At 35.0% G+C, this 24,840-nt stretch overlaps 1 protein-coding gene across 2 annotated transcripts in view; it reads right to left on the bottom strand.

The window, feature by feature from the left end:
- Positions 1 to 23,304, bottom strand: part of LOC119838841 (atrial natriuretic peptide-converting enzyme-like) — a 29,130-nt gene extending 5,826 nt beyond the window's left edge. The window contains exons 1-9 of one of the 2 annotated variants that reach the window (XM_038364980.1): positions 23,158 to 23,304; positions 17,036 to 17,230; positions 11,967 to 12,099; positions 10,845 to 10,997; positions 9,790 to 10,008; positions 9,111 to 9,258; positions 7,940 to 8,151; positions 1,271 to 1,451; positions 276 to 429 (exon numbers count right to left, since the gene is read on the bottom strand). In XM_038364980.1, the coding sequence (XP_038220908.1) occupies positions 276 to 429; positions 1,271 to 1,451; positions 7,940 to 8,151; positions 9,111 to 9,258; positions 9,790 to 10,008; positions 10,845 to 10,997; positions 11,967 to 12,099; positions 17,036 to 17,230; positions 23,158 to 23,304 (1,542 nt within the window). The remainder of the gene's footprint in view (positions 1 to 275; positions 430 to 1,270; positions 1,452 to 7,939; positions 8,152 to 9,110; positions 9,259 to 9,789; positions 10,009 to 10,844; positions 10,998 to 11,966; positions 12,100 to 17,035; positions 17,231 to 23,157) is intronic. The other variant, XM_038364981.1, reaches the window with a different exon arrangement.
- Positions 23,305 to 24,840: the final 1,536 nt, after the last annotated feature.

Below are 24,840 nucleotides of genomic sequence, written 5' to 3'. Positions count from 1 at the left end.
GTGATTTTATGATTTTGTGGTTGCTTAATTTTTTTAAGTTAAATCATTTCACCCAATAGTTAGAAAAACTATTGACTTACACACATATAAACATTTCCTATGTAATTAATAGGGGAATAGTTACTTGGCCATAATAAAAAACAACGTAAATTATAAATAAAATCCTGACAACGTTAGATACAATTAAAAGACGAAGCGAAATTAAAAGATAAGAGAATATTAGATACAATTAAAAGATAAAGTTAATTTATAAGAATCCTGCGAATGTTAGGTACCTGAAACAGTGCGATGTCGTTGTCGTGAGCGACGCCCACGTTGTACAGCGGATGGGGGACGACTCTCCTCACTTTTACCTTCTGCCCATAGTACGCGTGAGACCGCCGACGCGTGATTCCCAGTTGTATGGTCCAGCCATTTACATCTGAGTGACTATAGAGAATAATATGAATAATTAGTCTTCATTATTTTCAGATAATCACGCAATCACAAACTATACGTATTATTACGGATCTCAAAGAACACATCGGTCAGTTATGAGCAGAAATTAATTGGATCTCGCACGGACTGTTGTTTGGAAGGAAATGATTATGGTTTTATTATCTACATATGATGATTTCATCCTTATTCTCTCAAAAACGAGCAACGCGTTTGCAAAGTTGATCGCTTATCGGAGATTCTTTTGTAATTGTTAAAAATCAGGCGAGTACTCGGTTGGAGCAAAGTCAGAGAAGTTACTGTTATTAATATTATAAGAAATCAGATGAAAGTCGAATAAATATTGCCATTGAGTAATATTATCACCATTGTAGACAAAGCAAAGCTTACGATCGATATATCCCGTGAAACTAGGGGTTTTTCCAGAATTTCCAATAACTCCATATACCGAGTTGTTATTGCGACATGAAATTTTATGAATGGAGTGAAAATTGTTTCACTTTCTTATTTGTTGGTAGGTTGAGAACTTTACACTAACTCAGTTTTTCTCAATCCTTGTACTTCAAATAGGTCGATTCTCTGATATTTATAATTTTAGAAATTATTTATTCTTAAAGCCATTGGTTATTTTTTCTCTAACAGATATATCCCCAGATTTAAGCCTCAAACACACTTAGTATACATCTAAACGCAAATAGCTAAGAGTTGCAATAATTAGGAATTAAAGATTCAACCCTTATACATGACCTCTGCGTTACTCTTCCAAAAAATTGTGAAGAGCCAAGCCAAGCGTCACACGACCACAAAATATCACAAGTACATATATTGCACTCACTTGCCAACACAGTGCGAGGCAGTGAGTACCCACTGGTCGGCCACCAGCACCCCCGCGCAGTAGAACACCTCCTCCGGCCCGCCGAGGATCGCTGCGAGGAAGGGCCAGTCTCCGGGCGACGCCTCCACGCCACCCACTATTCTTTTAGTCGCTGATGCTATGGTTCTACGCTTTCCGCATTCTAGAGATAAGACATATATTACATCTCTGAACATTAGTCTAGATTATTTTATTTTTTTTCAATAAAAGAGAACATTATAGTATAGTCAAATATAGATGTTCTGAAAACGATAGTAGGTTCTGTAATTAAATTTAAACAAAATTCAAATACAAATTTATCAATATAAAATTTAACCTGTCAAGTCGTTTATCTTATGTATTAAGTATTCCTTCAAAACTTTTATTTACTTTTTATCAACATCTTTGTCAATTAAACTTGCAAACGTAAACAAAGCAGATGATAAAACTACAGGTTTCCAGTAATTATCCCAGATAACAATTAGTGCGAAACAATGTTATAAATCCGAGTTATTCGCTCGTTTAAGATGACTCAGCACAATTGTTAGGGAATTTAAAATCACCCTCGTAATAACAACCTTTGTCTGTCTCACCTTGACGTCCTGTGGTTTCTGAATTGAAATTTAAGCAAAACTCCTTTTGGGACAGAGTAAACATAGCGTTGCTGTAAGACGTGAGGGTCAGGCGATTACTCTGTATATGCTCGGATATTTTATATGATTTTTAAACCATCAAGACAGTGTTTCTATGGGGAGGAATCTTATAAGTTGAAGTAATTGATTTTGAGTTCATGTCACTTTTCTTTCTAAATAAACGAACCGAATTGTTTTAAATGAATGAAATATGATTAATAAAAAAAATACCATATAGTAATTTAAATTTACGGGACATGTATCAATTATAACACTTGTTTTAGACCATAATCTATCTGATTATGGTAAAAAAGTGTTATATAATCCATCCATCCAATGGATTTTACTCAATATAAAAAATACATTTTCTAATATATAATTATGTTGTATCCTGTTCGAAGTAGCTCAAGTAGGATAGTACTCATATTTTGTGAGCATCTTCTATCGAAACTTCACCTCTTTCATCAACTATTAGGAAGTAAACAGCATAATTGTACACCGCCGGTCACGCGTACCCTACACCCCCGCACGAACAGCCTCACCGCCATTATAAGAGATAATTAAAGTTTTTTGCCGCCCGCCTCTCAGCGGGCTAACAATTAAGAAAAACAGATTACGACGTAGATTCTTTGTCTTTGCATTATGTTTATTGTACTGCGCAATTTATAAAACAACAAGCGATTTGGTGAGTCCACTTGGTGGGCTCTTGTATTAACGCTTAGAATATCCATAGATTGGCCACAGGTAACATAAAATATTATATATTACTATATTGCCTTATTCCTCTTCCTGAAACTATTCATGTCTATGTGTTTTTAATGTAAATATCCAAAGATGTAAACATAATTATAAACCATTAATAACGAAAGGACGGTATGAAAAAAAATCTGCGAGTAATTCAAATTATTAAAGTAAAATAAAAAAAGAAACATTCAGCATATTGTGTTATTCCATCACATATCTTCTTTAACATACAAGCAACAAAAAAGATATACAAAGAACGCCAACAAAGTCTTTTCCTTTCATCGAAAATCCCCGACAGAAGCATAGAAATCTCAGCTCTTTATCAAACTACCCACCATTAGTCGTCGTTTTTAAGTTCCTCAGAAGCGTGTAGCCACTAGCCATACGAGATAACAAAGCGCCCTCCTCAGGTGGACAATGAAAGATTACTCGAGCACAATACTGACGTAATATATTTGCTGAGCGGCGTGCGTTTACACGACACGTGCACGATATTTTTGCAGTCGACGATGTTTTTATGATAGTAGGTTTTTCGTATTTTGTTTATTTCCACTAGTTAGTTTAGTTATCCTACGACGTACATGGTAGCTGGGTATCGTTAAACTTTTTGCCCGTTTTAAGTTTTGCCTTATCAACGAAAATGAAAATTTTGTGGGGATCAATATTGTGAAAGAAAAATTTCAAAGACAGGAAAATCTTACATATTTCTTTAAAAATAAGATTATAATAGGACGCTATACTATTTATAAATCAACCACAAGTATGAGCGTATATAATCATAATTTGGACCAAACCATATTGGTTATTTTGTACTATTCGATGTGCATTATATAATAGATTTCATAAGTGTTAGTTGAAACTTGAAAGCACTTATTTTGTAAATTTCTGATCCTGTCAATCACAATAATTTATAGAGTACACAATCGATACTATATTCAGATATTCAGACCCTAGTAGACCCTTGTAGTCACAGGTAACACACACACAGGATCACAGGTCGTATATAATTATTATCTCATCGTATGATGTAAAGTGGCCTATAATAAGTTGTACAATATTCGAGGTGCCGTAATTTATACAGCCTGTCAAAACCCTCCGAAGAATTTAATAAAAATCGACATTAATTCACATTCTCCCGTACGGCTCGGCATTAGTTTGAATTTTTTTACTTCTAGCAAAGTTTGCTGGTTACATGACAGGCAGGTTAATTTATCTTGCTATACTATGGAGGTGTGCGAATTTAATACTTTCCTGTCTTCAATCTTGGTACATAGATAAACTATAAAACTAATGCATATTTGATATTATCTCTGTTATCACTTCAGTTTGTTCCAAACCAGATGTATGGAAGAATGGTATGACTATGTTAAAACTAAAATGTAATGTAAATATTATAGACATACTATAGCTCAGGTTGTTAATGTTCATAATTGTACCCTTCTGAGCCCTGTTCTCTGCAAGCTGTCTTTTTGAGATTTAGCACCTAATTTCCTCCAAAATACTATATTATTTTTCTATTTACTATTTACCCTTATTTTGCTTTTGTTAAATTGATTAAAATATGCCACATTAGACCAGCAAAAAATAATTTGAGAATATTACGTAATATTGAGACAAATATTTCAGCTTAGAAAGTTTTCATCCTTTGATCGACCTCATAAATCAGAACCGATTCCGTTATCCCCACCTCGGCGCATCTCGAAAAACATTCTTGCGACATTTTTATTTGAACTCGTAAAGAACACAAAGAGACGTGACCGATACGACAACTAAATCGCCGCGTGTAATGGCCCTCGTTACAGGTATAGTAGCGAATGTCGCACTTATTGTGTGGACGTTAAAGCCGCTTTTTATCTGTTGTTTCATATTAAATATTTATGGGTACTAAAGAAAGCTGTAAGCCGCTTTAATGGTTAATTAGGGTTTTTCAATTATGAAATAGGGCATATTTTTGCAAAGCAAGTATTGTATTTCTGAGAATCTTATTGAATTTAAACAATCGTGTTGGATGGAAACTGAATTCAACCCATAAAGAAGATTAATTTGTTCTGTATATACAATATTTTTCATTAGATATGTTTTATATATACATAACATACGTACGTACAGTAAATTTTATATATGAGGCCCTTGCGTATCTTGCTCCTAACCCTTTCCAGTCCATTCTTTTAATCCTTTCTTTATCGCTTTCCATTTAAATTCTTTTTTTTTCGTTTTTCTTTCGGTAACTCGGCCCTAAACCAAGAAAAGTGTACCAAATGCTATTTTATAAATCCTTGAGTTGTTGTTTGATAACATTAGTTCCCAGGTTATTTATAACAAGATAATTCGAGTAACATTCGATTATCCACAACTGTAAGTATCAAATTCGAATTTTCCCTCAACAAACGATTACACTTAAACCTCAACGAATACATCATTTATAAAGTATTTCAAAGCTATAGAAACTAAAAATTAAACGATTACACTCTTATTATTAGAAGGATTTGAAACATGAACGCTGTCAGTGCTTCATACATCTAATAAATCTCGTTACAATAATTCGGAATTTGATTTACGACGCCGGCGAGGACAACAATATTCGTAATTAGGAAAGTTAAAATTTTCATTTCGTCCGCCGACAGTTGTAAGTGACGGACGTTTCCTTTGATTACAATATTTATGTAAGTCACTTCTCTGAGAGTTTCAATGAGTTCATAATCAGTTTCCTGGCTGTTACAAAAACGATAATTCTATATAGGACGATTAGCAGCAGTGATATGAACCTATTGAATTGATATTGGGTTTTTATCAATTCAGTTATATCTACGTGCATGGTTGTAACCAGAATTAATTAGTAAAGGGCTAATATCTATGCTAATAATATTTTGCTTGCAAAAGTTTATTTTTTTAGTTTGTTTAAACACGTAATTTCTTAAAACAATTGATTCAAATTAAAAATTTCGTCTTGTGTTGAATAGTCCATTTATTGAGGAATAATATGGGCTATCTAATATCATATACGACGTGAGAGAAACCACGGGGCACAGCTGGTGTTGTTACAACTATACAAGAAACCCTTTATTGCTGCATTATATTAGGGATTTTTTTTAAGGATTGTAGGAAAACATTCTAGATATGAGAAAGAAATTCCAGGTATGGGGTTTTAAGCTTAGTAGCTCAACGTAGAAATTCCGAAGGTATGCAGTAAATAGCTTATTAAGATACCTCTCAATGTAGCAAGCGTTTGAAATCAAATGAAATAGACATCAAAACGAGCGAGGCTCTTGAGGAAACGTTAAAAATAACTCAGTTAAGCCGATCAATGTTTTATAAAGGAACATTAAAATTGCAAAGACGTCGACTTTCTAAGCAAAGATACATCATCCCACAGCCCACTACTTCTACTAGATAAAAGTAATACAATGAAGTGCTCGCGTAGGTGAGTTTTTCCAGAGAAAATACAGGAATAGATCTCCCTTTATGTTAAAATGCTCACGGGACGAAATATCACTTTGAAAATCATATTGACAGCGTTGACATGGCGTTGTACGGATTTGTGCCGGCGCGTCGCGTTTGCTCTGGCTCTGGGCCCTTTTATCGGCTTATGAATATGTACGCAAAGACGTAGGGAATCTAAAAAACATTAAAAAGAAATACCTTATGGTATACAATTATCTGTGTTACTTTAATTTGTTTAAAATGTTTGCATAACCTTTTTCAAATTATCGATTGGTAGGCATTATAAATTCGTTTTGAATCCATTAAAAGAGAGTTGAAGTAAATTTCAGTAGTTTAACGTCTTTGTGTATGTGTTAACAAAGGCGAGGTTTTAAACTTGTACAATAATAATTGCTTCTAAAACCGCAACGTTATTATTAAAACATCTCAATCCCTGTGAAATAAAAGCCACAAAGCTTTCATTTCACTCCGAGATTGTTCTGGGCAAAGCAAAGAATGCCAGCTATTTGAAAAAACATGTGTAAGCCAGCGAGTTCCTACATAATTTGGACTCCAGCATTCCAAGTCTGCTTAATAAAACACGCCCTAGCGGTCACTCACCTTTAGGGTTGCCACTGGTAAGTTTCAGGGTTTTCATTAAAATTTTAGATACTGACGTTCATATTTTGTTTTAATTATGCACAGTGATTTGGTGAACCCTTTTATAATTTTGTAATGGAATCGTGAAATCATTAAAAATTATTTATGGTTAACTATCATATTTTACGATTTTTACAAACGTATTTATTTTTACTCAATTCACTTATTCTATTTTATATAAGAAAAAAACTATTTTTTAAGTTCAAATAACATTTTGACAACCCTAACACTGGGATTTTTTTGTTGTTATTTGCTAACTCGAGGTTTCTCTTTAATATTGGCTCCAAGATTTCAAGTATTTCAATAATTCATTTTTATCATATTTCATTAATAACGTGTAATAACGGATTTTAATTGGAAAAAAATATTATTTTTAGTAAAAGATTACATTTCTATACATAAAGAAAAAACATTAAATAAAAATTTAACTGTTAATATATATTTTCAAATATTGACCAATTAAATTACACAGGGTGTTACACAGCTGAATTACATGTTTTTATTTTTATTTTTGCAACAAAGAATGCCCAGAAACTAAAAAATGTTAACCAATTTTATTATTTGCAATTAAATATCTCTACCTACGAACTAGAATCATCATAGATAGTTCTACCACAGATAACATAATAGTTCTACTAACCACTAATTTCAAGACGGTTTTAAGGATCTGTATGATAATTGAAAATCGTTAAAAGATATAAAAGTAGTTCATATTAAGAAACCGCAATTTGCATAAAGCCCAACCCGTAATAACATCTGATCCGGGGATCAGGCCACTCTTGCGTGTGATTGGACGCGTCTTTATTTTAATGCGCTTTAAGATGAAATTCCTCTGAACGTACTTGCTATTTCACGATACTGTATTATATACCGTGGAGCACATGTTCTTCATGGTGTATCTATTTTGATTTGAGTAATACAGCAAAAAGTATATAATGTAAGACATTATATATTCATCACATATAAACGTAGAGTAGGTATAGATAAAGTTTTTAAAATATCAACCTATGTAAAACATGTTCTTTACATATATTCCACAGATCATTTTTTATAACGGACAAATATTTTACTAACCCAAGTAAACCTAAATGTTTTGTCTCGTCTATGTTGCGGGAATCTAGGATAGCAGGTCTCTCTTACTACTGTAGCAATGCTGAAGCTAGATAAAACTGTCTAAAAAAACAAAGTAACTTACCATAGTTATTACAAATAAGGTGTATCTTCTTAGAGTCGTGTCTGCAATCCTTGAGTTCGCGCAGCAAGCCCCCCTCACTTCTTTGGAAGGCTCTGTACGACTGGGCTACTCCGTGGATGAGGGACTGCCCCGCCTGCAGGGCGTTTGGAGTTAGCGGGTGCGTCCGACCAGCTCTGGCTGCTCCTCCGATAACTCTGCTCTTGTTTACGATTCTGAGACAAAGCATATTAGTCTTAAAGATTTATACCCATATAAATTTAAGGTAATCTATTTTTATCTGACTTCAAAGTTAGGGGAAGGTTATCAATTCGATTGCATTTTTTTTTCTTTATTTGAAAGCTGATGCCTCCCATGTTCCAAGTTTGGTCTAGTTCTGGCAATTTAAGAGCGACTTAGTTTAAGAAAAATTATATTGCAACACTTGACAGAGATTTTTGTTAATAGGTATTTCGGAATGCGTTAAATGCTTTTTTCAATATGGGCAATACCTATCGATCCCAGAGTGTTTGGATTTTAAAAATAACACCACATCGCCACTTAATATTTCGATCGTTAAATTTTTATTATGCGGTAAAACTTACTGGTATAATTTATTATTAAAACATTACAAAAAAACCCTAAACGAATTTATATTATAACACCTGATTTCGTAGGTTCGTAGCTCGTAGTACCGTCTACGATTACGTAGCTTAAAGTAAGCTCCGCATACTTTCTAACATGGTCATATTTTTATGAGATGCAATCTCTTAATATTGATATATAAAATTTCATTTTTTATTGTGGTAGTCGAGCACGCTTCGGCACGAATTGGGCCAGTTCGCACCGGGGAAGTACCACACCCCCACAGACGACCGGCGTGAAATAGCATTCTGCTATGTTTCGTTCAGTGAGTGGGGGAGCCGGAGGCCCGTATCCTTTTCCTTCCACTTCCCAGTCTTTTCCTTTATTCCTCTCGCCAATCCTTCCTTAATCCCTTCCCAAGTTAAAGACGGCAATCCATTTGTAGAGGCGTAAGGTCTGTAATCGACTTTACGCCTATACAAATGTTCATGGGCGGTGGTATCGCTTACCATCAGGCGTCCCACCAGCTCCATTGCCGACTCTTACATAAAAAAAAAAAATTCACACAGAAATGATAAATATATTTTGAATGAAATAGAAATCCACATACGTATATCCAAGCATGGAGCAGATTTCAGCAGCGGTGTCTCGGTCCAGCGGCGCCGCAGCCAGGCACGCGGGGAACCAGGACTGGTTCGCCGCGCGGTACACCTGCACCTCACCGGCCCCCACGTCGCCGTTCGACTCGCTTAGTCGTACTATATGAATTACGGGGATTAGTTGAGCATTTTGTGGCTAATGTTTAATAAAAATGTATAGACATCGTGTAGTGTATAGACATCGTTGTGAACAAAGATATTTGATATATGTCATGAGTTATTTTGTGTTCACTGATATTATGTCCAGAATCCAAACGCTTATGTGTCTTATTTCAGTAAATTATGCAAGTTCAATATTTTCTTTGGAGTTGTAATGATGTTATAGATAATATTTAATTTCTTTCCCTTCTGAAGTTGCAACTCATAAATAATATAGGGGTAATTATCCACAGCCCCATAATTCTTGCTCTTATTTTACAGACTCTTAAACATTTAGTAATACATAAAGGAATATAACTACAGGTTTTTAGCGCTTTATTTACAACTAATCATTCTATTTCCAGTCTTCCAAATAGGTTTTTTTAGGATACTTAGCTCTGGTTGCTAAGGTACGTGTCTCCAATATTATGTTTCATCATATATACTTGTCCATAAACATCATCAAAGTACTTGAACTTAAAATAAACTCACAGCAATTTCGCTCGTCCTGCCCCCACGGACAGTCCACTTTCCCATCACACAAATGCGCCTGCGATATGCACCGCTGGTTGCCGCAGTGTACGTCGCCGGATCTCTTGCAGACGCGACAGTTCAACTCGTCGGATCTATCGGCGCAGTCGACGTGCCCGTCGCAGCGCCAGTCGTGCGGGATGCAGCGGTTCGTGTCGCATTGGAACCCGGATTGGCAGACTGGGAAAAGCGAACGTGTTACCGGGGTAGAAGGTTCAAATTTCGTAACGAGGATTGCAGGAATATTGGAGATTTTGTGTTAACTTTGTATTCTTCTCTATTATGGGTTGTTTGTTTTGAAAACATTGGCGCTTCATCGTAAAAAAGTAGATAAATATCAACCAATAAATCATTACATAGGCTGTATTTTATAATTTTGTTGAAGTTACCATTTTTACAATTTTTACAATCTTTTTTTAATCAATTGAAAAGTTTTAAATTAGTATTATGTTTATACGACACAAGGTATATACGCGCGTAGCAAAAAATAGATAGCCTGAGGATTTCCACACATAGTTCCAAAACAACTATCCTATGTCCTTTCCTAGATCTTGAACTATCTCTGTAGCAAATTTCGATACCAATCGGTTCAGTAATTTAAGCGTGAAGACACAGGCAGAATTACGCAAAATTACGTCCACATTCATAATATGGGCAGGTATTGTTACAAACAATAAATCCTGTATACAATAACAATGAAAGATATGGATCCGATCCGATCTATTGATCACGCTATTAACCCTCAATTGATGAGTATCTTGGAAACTGCTAACTCGAAATACAATGATATTGTACCACGATACAGATAGAACGCAATGTCCAGAAAATATAACAATGGTATAATGAAATTTCTTCTCATCTCATACAAATATTCCATTACACCATAATTTCACTGCCGTATTCTTTCTAAATGCAACATTTGAAGGTTTAAAAATAAACATTATTTCGGTAAGTATTCGGTTTTTGTTAAAGATAAAACCCTTTGCTATTCATATAAAGATGCAGGTCATACACACCTGGTTTAGCAGCTCTCAGCTTCGCGTCCTTCACTTCCTTATTCCCCAGACACACGTCGGTGTCTGTGGACTCCGGAAATATATCGCATTGGAGATAGTCCGGCATGGACAGACCGAACACTTCGAGAAAGAAGCCGCAGCGACGCATTGTTTCTGTAGTAAGTTGAGAATTGAGATCAAATCATGAAATACGAAGCTTAGAATACTTAGGAGTTATGTATTATATAAAGTACGGTAATAGATTGGATTTTTCGTTTATTTGTTACATGTTACATACATTCATTGTGGGAGTCGAGCACGCTACGGCACGAATTGGGCCAGCTCGCACCGGGGCAGTACCACACCCCCACAGAAAACCGGCGTGAAATAGTGGCATGCCACTGTGTTTCGTACGGTGAGTGGGGGAGCCGGAGGCCTGTTTCCTTTTCCTCACCCGTCCTAGTGCATTCCTTCTTTCCAGTCGTTAATCCTTTCCTTTTCCCTTACCACATAAGAGCGGGCAGCGCATTCACAGAGGTACTACCTTTGCGAATGTTTATGGGCGGTGGTGATCGCTTACCATCAGGCGAACCACCAGCTCAGCTGGCCGCTATGACATAAAAAAAAAGAGCAACGAGTTGGTCTAGGCCAGCTCTGTCGGTAGACAAGGCCACACGCACACATGCGTACATTTCATCGCTTAGGAATATGATTACACGATTTAGCAAAATCTATTGATTCGCTCTATCTATGTTGTTTAAATATTAGATAATTATTAAATTAAATATGGTGGTGGTATCTTTGTGGTTTTTAACTATCGCATCAAATTTATAGCACTATTTTTTCAACATACGCGTCATACATAATTCCTTTTTTTTGTTTTTTTTTATACAATTAATCATATTTAAGACATTGAAATGTTATACCTAAGTATAATTCGAATTTACTAGGCCGCTTTAAACATCTTTTATCATGTGTCATCGAACAACTATTTTTTGACATACACACAAATATATACAAAGATATATGAACATCGGTTAAAATTGGAGCAGAATTCAACTGACCTGCTATTAACGTGAGGAAGTCACAGACAAAACCGTTTTTTCAATTACTTGATATATATCAGGGTAAAGTCCAAATTACCTTGACACAGGCTCCTGCAGGGCCGCACCATGTGGCCCAGTGGTCCACATTTGGGGACAAACAGAGAGCACAGAAACAGTGCTGTCAGCTCGTAGCAGCGCACGTCGACAACTGCGTCGTAGATCTCTAAATCCTACAGGAAATATTAGGTTTTTAATACATTTTTAATATTTTTTAGTTAAAAAAAAAGATGATCACGAGACTGGATTCTAACCCGCGTCTTTTTGCCCATCCGTAGCAACCATTCACCCCACCTCAGCAACCGAATTTCTTTTACTCTTTCGGTTTCATGTGCCTATGGGACACACTACACTATCTATCTTTTTATAGTGATTAAGAAATTGTACACGTGAAATAAAAACTATATCACACAGGAAATAATAAATGAATAATGAAATAATATCAGAGTAAATAAAGTTTAAAGGTTTGCTTATTACTTATTCCTATTGTATATTATTTCGATACTTAATGTATTTTATTTTAGCCTGATAAAACATATTACTCAAAGTTTTCGTCTGTTCAGAATTAAATTTCCCTTTTATATCATAGTAGATACAGTAAAGAAATCTACAAGAACACAGCGATATAACCATCGTAAAGATCACCAGCGATACGCAAAGGGATTAATATAAAAAAAAAATGGTTGCCTGTAAAGTCGGTTTTACGGGCGAAGATTTTACGTGACAACGTCTCTTTCTCGGTAGAATATTGATTGATATGAATATTATTAAATTGCACAATAGGAACAAGGAATTGAATGAAAATAAGAATTGCACAAATTTTAACTATAGAAAATATATTTTGTTTACTAAAAAGACAGAGACAGAGAAACAAGCACGCGCCGATTCAATGCGCCTAATTCTCTAGTACAGCGCGCGCGGCGGACCGATCATAGTTCGGTGACTCATCGTAACGTTACCGGGCGTTAAACTTTTTCATGAGTGTCTCCGAGCCGTAACCTAATTTAAGACGTTGTCACGTCAAAAACGTAAAGAACACGACGAAATTCTCATGGATATTTATATATTCGTATATAGCCATGTCACCGGCCTTCTTGGTAGTGGTTAACACTTGAGCATATAACCTAGGATAGGTTAATTCCCGTTGGGAACCCACAAAGTATTCTCTCAGTCTGGCAGGACAATCAGTGAAACAGATGTATATCATCTGCCCCATTCCCACATGAGACTTCGCATAATGCCGAGACTTTCGCAAATTAATGATGTGATTCGATTTTAATTCAAACAATCAGCCCAGTACAAGCTCGTTTCTCAAGTGAATTATCGTTCAATTAAGCATGCACAGCCATAAATAACGCATTGTTGGAGGCGACACGGTGTCGCGTTGAAGTCTATTGTTATTTGACTAAGATTGATTCCGCCTTGGTTGCCTAGGCGGGCTACAGTGCAGCGTTTCTTGCTAAGTTACGTAGAAACGCTTAAAAGATGTGTGGTAATCGTTCAACTTTGAACGTCAGATGTGTAGCAAGCTCTGGCGTAGATACAGAATAGCGAGATCGAATAGGCTTTTCAAATATTAAAATTGAAGCGAACTTACTGCGTGTAGATTGATAAAGAATTTTTTTGTTTTGAAAGTTTTGGTTGAAACGTTGAAAAACTTATTATAAACAAGAAAGAAAAATCACATCTCGCAGTTTTTGCTTCTTTATGTAAATAAGAATATAATTTTTTATAGTTTTTTTAACAACTTATTTATAAATTCCCTTCCTTGCGTCATTCTCTACTACTATATGTGTGAGTGACGTATATACTACACAAATTTTCGTATGTCGACTTTTTTTACGACAAACTAGTCGTTCGTGTACAAGACGCCTTAATTGCCAGCTTAATAGATTAATCATTATACCATTGTTAGGGGTAAATCGATGGATAATGAAGGAATAATTTCGGGACAGACGTCGCTGTTCTTTCTGTATTTTGTAACGTTTTGTCAGAAAACCATTGGTGTATATGCTCAATAAAATTAAACAATGATTCGTGATGATCGATCATTGTTTAATATTATGCTGGTCGTAGGCTAAATGCATTATATTTGCGATAAAAAAGAAACAAAAGAGATTCATAGATTTCCTTGCAAGCTTTACTTACTATTTTAATTATGCGATTTCATATTTTTAAATAATAATCGCTAAAAATTATTTTGATTGATGATTAGATAGTTTTAAGTACGTGTTAGGAAAATAAAATTGGATTATATTCATCGTAGGAACAGAACTTATGTTATTCACTTACAACTATCTATTTAATAAATCACACATTTATTTTGGTTAGCGTCTTGCAGTTCCTCAACAAGTACTCACTCAATTTACATTGAAGCCTATAAATGGCTAGTTCAATTACAATTTATAGTCACTTAAATACTTTAAAGTGGTAAATGTTACAACTGTGTAATATTATGACAATTCAAAAGTGCTTCTATAAGAAGTCTAGTTAATTGAATAAATGTTTGAGTTTGAGTTTTAAAAATATTTAAAAACATGGATTATATTGATAGTTTTGCTCTCCGGAATCACACTATGACTGCACAGCGAAATTAATCGTTCTTATTTATATATAATTCGTGTAACATTATTGCTGTAAATTACACATTAGCCCTTAAATATCAGACAATAGAATTATAATATAGTTGTAGAAACGTCGGTATTACAAGCCGTTTGCGGTAGATAAGCTATCTAGATTCTAGTACCGAAAACATAGCTTGAATTCCTGCGAGCATTCGCTGTATTAGTATATATTATTGTATTCTATTAGGTACGTAGTTTCAATTACCTATTATGTGTATGTTTGTCTATTAATCATGCTGAAATAGCATTTGAATGATTTTTGTATGCAGGAAAGTCTTCGGCCTAGCTATTAAATACTCGAAATGTAAGTAATAATTTAGACTTCTAATATTTTACAATACTAAGGACAATTCAGTGTGTCAGAACCTGGAAGTAACTCAAATTGATAAAGTAATGACGTAATAAGTGGGCATAGCAGCCATAAAATGGCATGGTAGGAAGTTTCCCATTTATATAATTGATTAGTTCAAGCCCAATAAAAGAGTGCGATCAAGCAAGGACCTCCACCTTGGAAGCCAGTTAAATTGGCGTCAAAGTGTAAACGATATTCAACTTCAAGGGAAGCCCCACAAACATAATGATCGCTGACATCTGACCTCGACGTGTAGATAATTGACGAGTCAGCTAAGCGGATCGAAGGCAAATGGCTTCAGGACCAATTAATTTGTGTGTACATAGTACGTATCCCCCCCCCCCGTTCCCCCCTGCCTACTAATCGGCGACCGCGGTGTCGCCTCACGTACGCGCCGTACAATAATGAGGGAAACCTTTCTTTTTCGGCTCCCAGAAGGCTACTTTCATATAAGCGCTTACACTCATTAGCGAAGCATCGTTGTTAGACTTAGCAGCTCTCGCTTGCTTGAAGGTACTGTAATGCTTTGAAATGTTTCAAAGACTTTCAGAAACAAAATTGAGAACTGTCGAGTAATAATTGAAAGGACAAAAACCACAAAGCGTGAAACTCTTTGCATTTTCACTATACTACCGTTTAAAAACTTATTATCCCTGTTGAGAATTAATTTACAATATTTATATTTGTCTTGCATTAAATAGATTCAATTAAATCTAGTTTGAAATTAACAGTCAAAACGAATAGACGTTTTCTTCAATATTTCTCTGCTAAGCTAATTTGAACCTTAATGCAATAAGCAAACCCAATTCTATAGGCACCTTAGGAAAATAAGGACCCATCTCAATAATATTAATGTGTAAGATATTTTAAAATCGAATCCACGAAGTGCTTAAACGGAGATATTTATCACACCAAAAACACAATTATATTCAAGCATAAAAGTCCTATAAATAACTTGGCAACTACCGCGGATCATTAATATTTAAGGCATGATTGCAATAAAAGTGCTCAGATTTAATCCATCAAGTTCGCTTTTAATTACACCATAAACAAGTTATTATACCTTCTCGAGAATGCTTCATTAAGCTTATGAGATATTAATGAATATTCACTGGAAATATTAGTTAGAAATAAAATTAGTGAACGCGAGCCCATATTTCCTATAAATTTCGTTAATTAAGAAGGATTTCATCTGAATGCTTATTTTTGTTCCATTTCATTGAATGCTTTGATTAATTGTTAATTGTAGGTGTATATGCAAGTATTGAATTCTGTACTATTTATTGTATGATGTTTATTATTTAGTGGCCAAGCTGATTTCTATCTTGATTTTGTCACCTGAAAGCTTTTATAATGGCTTTGTACGATATACAAAACTGTCTATGGCACTGTATTCTACCAAATAAATAAATAAATAAATTTCCAAATAAACTTAAATATGACGGACCAGTTGGTCAACTATAAACTAACAGTGGTTTGAGCTGTTTAATCGATGATTAAGTGCAGCTAGCCGTGAAAGCCTCATCTCTCTAGTAATCTGTGATAATACTTGTATGTAGAAGCAATATTACATTCAGTCTCATGTACCGTGTGCGATATTATTGGACAACAATAAATGTATTGTGATGATTTTATAATATGTATTTTATTGGTTATTGTCACGTTGGTATAAATATTGTATAGTATGTGAAGAGTACAAGGTATCGTTTCTACATATAATAAAACTCTTGAAGAGTTCAATTCTGTATATAAAATAAAAAATACAAGAAACACTAGCCAAAAATTTTAAACTGGAATTTTGTCTTTCTTCGGTTGTACGACTTGGATGGATTTTAATGAAACTGTTTATCTTGTATCTATTGATCCCCGGTGGCTGGCAATATATTATGGGCTATGACTTATTTTTAAAAATTTAATTTGAATATGAGTCCATGCGCTTGTAAACGAAGTCGCGGGCACAGTATTGTGTTACAGATGCGACCTTTACGACACGTAGTTCACACGCTCTGTTATTGAAAGGAATATCGTAATGATTCGGAAACAATGTAGCTGGTAAGTCGCTCCAAAGCTTCACCGTCTGCGGAAAGAAATCACGGATGAAGCGAGCGGCGGTAGATAACAATCTGCACAAACCTGCTGAGCGTCCCGCTGGCCAAAGTGTCCAATATAATTGGGGAAGACGGTGAAGTTGTAAGAGATTCTGTGCTGGTGGCAGAAACTGACGATGACGGGCAGGCACACGCCGGGCGCGGGGTTGCGCGCGCCGGGCGGCTCGGTCGGCGCCGGCCAGGTCACAACAGTGGAGCGATTCACCACTTGCGACACGTACTGCGGAAGAGACGTGTTTTAGTAAAAGATACAAGGAAAAGTTATTAATGCGGTATTTGTAGACAGCAGCTGAGGAATAGTACACATACAAAAACTGTGACGTGTGAGCAGAGTTATTTTATTACATTTTTTTTCCACTTTTATGCACACAAGGAAGTTTTACGATTCGTTTATGTAAGAACTGAACATTTGCTCTATCGAATCGTATGATTATGTGACTAACAAAGGGTAGCTACTGTTCACCGTTCTTCTGCACTTTGCCTTCATCACCAGACCCCTTAAGATAGTCACAAGCCGTCTATATGAACAATTCTCCTTAAGACTAATTAAATCAAGCCCAAACTCAACTAACTCACTCACTCAACTAACTGTTGTAAATCATTGAGGAGACATCAGATCTACTCTTTCCTTCATAAAATTACAATACTCTTAAATACCATTTTCCGTTTAACACGTTTTGCATTAGCTAAGAATAATGTAATAATGAAAACTCCTGAGAGAAATTTGAACTTGAAATGGTGATAAAGCAGCTGAGTGTAAGATTAATAAAAGCACAAAATCATTGAAATTAGCCTAAACATCACAGCAACGTCTGTTTAAGTAACTGTTTATATTTCACGCGGTTCCGCATGCGTTAAATTCGGAGCAGTTTAATAGATATTATATACATGTAAGCTTTCTCTTGAATCACTCTATCTATTTAAAAAAACCGTCAAAATCAGTTGCGTAATTTAAGCATACATAGGGACATAGGGAGCGACTTTGTTTTTTATTATGTACTGATAATGTCTCTTTATCTTATATAATACTTATACATACGGAACAACCTCATATTTTCATCAACAATTCAATTTCCAATATGATTCCGACACGAAAATTTGCATTAATCATGTAATTGAAAACTTTAATTGAAAGTACACAAACGAGCTGACAATGCCTATAATTTAATTATAAACAGTTCAAATTATGAAGGTTGCTTTAATTGTTTTGCTGTGTAATTATTACATGCGTATTATTTTATGATGATATCAGATAATCCACAGTATTCATTTAAAAAATAATTAAGAAAAAAATAATACGTACTGCGTTTACAAGTAACGTTATTACACACTTTTTATTAGCTTCACCTGTATGTTTGTATGTTTGTTTGTAACCGACTTCTTAAGGCGCGATTTTGACCCACTTTAAACGGCCAGATTTCGTTCAAACTTTGTAGATTTATTGAAGACCGATGACAATACACTAATTTGATGAAATTATTCCATTTTTCAATTTGCAAAATATGATAAAAGCGTGTTTTTTAGTTTTTTTAAACTATTATAATATATTATTTTTGTCCTCGAATTTACAGTAAAGTTAGTAAACCTAATCATAGCATTTAGAATATAGGCTTTTTAACCGGATACCAGGCAGGCGCGTGACCCCGCGGGTTACAGCTAGTATATCTATATATACGCTATGACGAATATTATACGATGCGATAAGAGAGGCGCACTATTGTGCAGATAATATCGTGAATGCATGTATTATTGCTTTGTTTTGTCTTAGAATATGGACTGTGGAGGGAAATTAATTAATTGAATTTCTAAGACACTTCAGCTTTAGTTGTGAGATATATAATAGCCTATTAGGGAAGGAATTACGTCTGCTCAACCAATATTAATGCTCTTTGAATACGGGGGCAAAGCTAGGGCGCAAACCTAGTGGTGCAATAAGCTTTTCTAATCAAAGTATCAGAGAGATTTAAAAATTTTAACATGACGAGAAATTTTCTTATATAAACTAAGATCCTTGCCGATTATTTTGAAATCTATTTTTCAATAGACACGTTTGCCACACAGAAATCTGTGCTTTTATAAATACAATCACAATTTATTATTTATATCGATAAAGGTATACGTAGTACAAACATATCTATGTGTTTACGTCTCTAATTTCATTATTACACATTTATGTATATGCGCTAAATACGTACGTATTCATATGTTTAGTTCTAAAAATATATGACTACACATTAAAGGGGCACAGAAGTCTATGTACACTAATATTAATAAGAAACATTTGTAATTTTTAATGTTTGTAACGCATTCACGCAAAAACTGCTGGACCGATTTCAAATTTTTTTTCACAATTGGAAAGCTGCAATTTCACTTGGTTGTACAGGTAACATAAGTACTACGGGCGAAGCTGGGGCGAACAGCTAGTTCATTATAATAAAAACGACCACTTTCACACATCCACACAAGAACAATGTCGATCGGTCCGCTTCCAAAAATCTAGACCGTATCACGTATAATTCTTCAATAAACATTAATAATTAAACTCTCATTCCGGCGTCGATGCATAGCGGTTGAAATATGTTAATTAACGAGTAGTTTCACAAAAGGATAGATTAATTGCGGTCTCATCGGACGCTGTGGCCACGTGAGGGGAAACTTAATTTCGCCTAACCTTGCCTCTGTGAGCTCGAAATAGCACGGCTTTAGTATTTAAGGAATAATAATTAAACGCTGTACATTCTTTGAGGGTAAATTTTGAAAAACTTTCGCTACGATTGTATGGCTGACCGAATCTTGCTTTGCGTTTAGTATTTTGATAGTAAATTACTTAGATGTAAATATGTAGAAATAAGAAATTTTTATAGAATTGAAAAAAATTGATCACGAGACGGGATTCGAAGCTGCGACATTTTGCCAAACTGTAACAACGTGCTCGCATTCTGTAAAAATTCTAATTTTTAAACTAAAAATTTAAAACTTGATTATATACATTGTGGAAGTCGAGCACGCTTCGGCACGAATTGGGCCAGCTCGCACTCGATGTACTACATCGGCACAGAAAACCGGCGTGAAGTAGTGGCATGCCACTGTGTTTCGTACGGTGAGTGGGGGAGCCGGAGGCCCGTTTCCTTTACCTCACCCGTCCCAGTCTAATCGTTCTTTCTTTCCAATCGTTAATTCATTCCTTTTCCCTTACCCCAAAAAAGCGGGCAGCGCATTCACAGAGGCCCTACCTTTGCGAATGTTCATGGGCGGTGGTGATCGCTTACCATCAGGCGAACCACCAGCTCAGTTGCCCGCTATGACATTAAAAAAAAAAAAAAAAATTCAAAAAGCATTAAATCTATAGAAATACCAAGAAATAAAACCAATAAATAACAAAGTTAATCAACAGATTTTCCACATCACAGCACACACAGCATTACGGTATCTAATCAAAGACATACAAAGCCACTCAAAAGTAACTAATGTTACGTATCTCCTATACAAAAGTAGCCTTTCATAAGTCCCCGAGACCTTATAATTGAGTCAGACATGCAAACGCAGACCCAAATTACAAGTCAGCCTTTAATCCCTCTTCGAAGAACACCGAAAGGGATCACCTTTTTATTTTAATTTTGTACAGATTGGCATCTTTAAAATTGTCCTCTGATCCCGTAGGCGGGTGAAGTTTAGAAATTTGGATAAATTTTAAACGGGTAAAACGATTAAAAGCATTTCCTTATTAATTTATTTCAAAGATCATAAATGGTGTTAAATTCCAAAACTGTTAAAGTAAAATCAATATGAACTCAAATAATTATTTTCTACAAATAGGTCACCGATTACTCTGGAGAAGTACTACTCCAAATCCTAAAATTGTACCAAATGTTTAATCAAAAAAGCAAAAAGAATCACCCAAATACGTTATCGGAGTTTACGCATTAATCGAGTAAAAAAACTAACAAAAAAGAAATATACAGTCCAATTGTGAGAACCTCCTTCGTTGTTACGAGCGTCGGTTAATAATTCATTAGCATATCAATCAAATTCGAATCGATATAAATCAGAAATTCCCTATTTGAACAACAATAAAACAAAACAACAACCGGACACGATTTTTTTCAGAAGCGCTTTGGAATCTTCCTCAACAAAGCATTTCGCAAAAACAAATGCGTACGTACTCGTATATTAAAAAAAAAAACAAAATGCTTCAAGAGAAAATGCGCCAAAGTATTTCATTGACGTATAAGACAAAGCTTCTCGAAACAACATCCATAACTCTCGTCTTTGTGAAGTTGAAATGAAATATAAAACAAAACATTGAACAACGCGTGGAAAGCCTCCAGGGCCTCAACTATTGTTCAGAATACGACAATTACCGTCTTAAGCTTCATTATATTTTAATGTTACAATTACTTTTATAAAACACAGGCCGAAAGTGGAGCGCCATATTGTTGTTTATTCATTCAATATAAGTCCATATAAAGGTTATTATAACCATACAATTATTAATAGAGGCCAGAACATGAATATCAAAACTAGATGTGGAAGACAATATTTTGGCGTTTTGTACAATTCGTAAGAAGGATGACATATATTGTGCATACCATAGGTGTTAATTTTTAGCCTTACTATATACTGAATTTTAAAGCACATATTAGGAAAAAAATATCTAACAGTTTAGGGAATAATTGTAACAAAGAGGAACATGCAATAATACGTGTACTATAAAAAGAACGTCATTTGGTACACACGCGGCGGGGAAACAATGAGGACACATACATAACAAATAGCTTCAATCAGCGTATTTATTTTTATTAATTACATATGTGTGTCCCTACAACACTTTCTTTTAATATATCTTCTTTCTTATCCACACAATTCTTAATTCATGCCTACAAAAATCCATCTCCACCGTTCATAAGTCAAACCATTATACATAAGTGTCGACCGTTCTAAATTAAAATGCTCGCTGCATCAGTTAAACTTACGCGCCTGCCGCCATTTCGTTTTACAGCGTGGTAAAGACGATTTTTAAAGAGTTGAAAATGAAAAAGTCACTACATTCTTTTGTTCTGCATTTAAGCAACTGTGTTCTTTGTGTTGTTTTCATGAGAAAACATTTGTTTCTTTACAAGATTGTGGTTTTGTGTTGGTCAGTCATGAACTGATGTAACTAAACATATTGATTTTGTATTCGTTACATACTGTGTGTTTGTTATTAATAAATAAAACGAACAATTACCAATTGGTTCAAAATCAAATATTTAAAGCCATTTTCAGAGGCTCCTGGTGCTTTTGATTATAATCAATTGCTTGGTAACAAACGGTGAAGGAAAACATCGTGAGGAAACCGGCATGTCCGAGAATAAAAAGTTCGACATGTGACATCTGCCAACCCGCACTTGGCCAGCGTGGTGGATTATGGCCTGAACCCTCATAGGAGGCCTGTGTCCCAGCAGTGGGAACATATAAGGGCTGATGATGATGATGATGATGATGCTTGGTAACAAACCATTAATAATTCATAACATATTGGTTGGTTTTTTATTATTATTTTTTATATCAAAGCTAGATCTAAATTGTACATAAATAATGAATAGAATTGATTGAAAATAATAATAACAAATATTTTTCTCATAACTGATAAATATAGGAATTTATTATAATACTTCAAAATGAATAGCAGAAAACGTGAATGGATGTAATTCATATCACAAATAGATAGAGAAGCGATCATGCTTATCGACGCTTAATCTTTGTTCTTATTAGAAAAATAAATCAAAATGAACATTCAACAATTATAATATCTATAATACTGCCGTACTTTATTGAAAATGTTTAGATTTGTTTGAACAATATTCATTAAGTCTTCTTAATGTATAACTACAATTTGGGAATGCTCAAAAAATTTATCAACGTAACGTGTACTGTGTTAAATTAAATCTAGACATTAGATTTAATTTCGGAAGTTCAATAAAGCGTTTATAATATAATGGCATTCTCATATATGCATATAAAACAAAATTAAAATGCGAAATAGCGACTTTACCGAGTAAAATGTTTCATAACTTACTTATATAAGTCGAGCAACGTATCAGTTTGAAGCACTACTGCATCCTATTCTACATCTACTGCACTTCGTAATATAATGTTGTACCTTACCATTACCTGTACAGCCGGGTTTGCTCTGAAGTACGCGAAGAGGGCGCCAGTGATCGCCAGCAGCGCTACTGCGTTGAGGGCGAGCTGCATCATTCGGAATCTGTGAGCTGAACTCTCTGTACTGGGCCCTCTCATATCGCGGAGCATCTGGAACAAAATAGTATTTTAATTTGGTTGTTTTTATTGATTTATATGTACGTATATAGTTTATAGCGCTTTGGGATTACGCGTATATACAACGAGAAATTTTTTAAAATCAGTCCAGTGGTTCCTGAGATAAGCACGTTCAAACAAACTGTTCAGTTTTATATTAATAAGTATAGATCCTGATAGAACGTAATATTTCGTAATATGTTGATGTACATACACATTTCTTTAAAGCTATCTCTCAGATATATATGCAGGACCAGTCGATATATACCCAATTAAGCGTAAACTCTCCTATTTTTCAATAGTAAAAGCAATCCCGCCGACAAAGGCTAGTTAAACGGAATCTAAAGATCCAATCACAAGCAGCTGAGCTCTCAAACCGTCCCATTAGCTTAATTTCCTTGGCATAACGTTTGCCGTTTCTTCGATCATACGACATACTCCCATAACGAGACTAAACCGCTTACTCAAGAAATCCACAAGGGAATTTATCACTAACGCTTTTCCAATTGTGATACAATGTTTGTTGCATTATGCATACCTACATGTCGATTTGTTGAAGTGACGGTTCTTTTGCAGGCCTGTGTATGATTCAGTGCATAAAAACTTCTGAAACGCCTTATGTGTGAAGTTTCTCAGCATAAAATAATTAGTAACAATAACACACACCCGGGTATCTGATTACAACCTTTATTTGGCTGAATCTTTCTAATGAGATTATGAGATATAACTGTATAGAAACAGCAGTTGTTCGCAGAGAGCCGCGTTAGGTCGCAGGCGGCCGGAAACTCGGCCTTTCGTTTGCCGAGTCATCTTTGCTACTTGGTTGGTTAAAATACTTGCAACGGCCTTTGCAGTCCATACTTGGATGCAAGAGGTTGGAGACTTTATTCATAACTACACTTTTATATAGATTGGAATAAATCTGTAATTCGCAACTACATTCTTGCAAATAAATGTAATTTTAACTTGTAATTTGAATTTGAAAAAAAATTAACGTGATTATGTGTTTGCACATAACATTTACTTTTGAGGACTAAAGCGTAGTGTTTAATTAAACGTTTCAGAGGGAAAGGTATCCTAAAGCAATAATTAGTAGGATTTCCAAGGTTTTATCGCTATTAAATGAGCAAAATTTAATTCTACCCAGCTGCTAACTGATATTAGTTCATAACTGTACAGCATTGTACGAAACGTCTAGAATTCTGCATCAAGGAACCACAATTCATGTTTTCGAATGAGTGATAAGCTCCTTTGCTTTGTACTTCAAACTATTCCGGATTAATGTAGAAATATCTTTACCGCTCGAGCCGTTCTGGGAATAATCTTCATTAACAAAAGGATAATAATAGCTGCAAGCGGTAGACAACGTTCGTACATTGTTCATTCATTCCCTATTGTATGCGTTTTGATTGCGTTCAAGTATTTTGTTTTAGTAACGTGCTGGTAATAGCAGACATTCCGCATGTCCGAGTTCTCTCCGCATAGTTTCCGTTCCCGAGGGATTTCCGGGATGAGAATAACCTATATCCT

Source organism: Zerene cesonia, unplaced genomic scaffold (assembly GCF_012273895.1).
Source record: "Zerene cesonia ecotype Mississippi unplaced genomic scaffold, Zerene_cesonia_1.1 Zces_u005, whole genome shotgun sequence".
In the NCBI taxonomy this organism is placed as follows: Eukaryota; Metazoa; Arthropoda; class Insecta; order Lepidoptera; family Pieridae; genus Zerene; species Zerene cesonia.
Note: the sequence above shows the minus strand (reverse complement) of the source record. Positions and strands in the feature narration are given on the sequence as shown.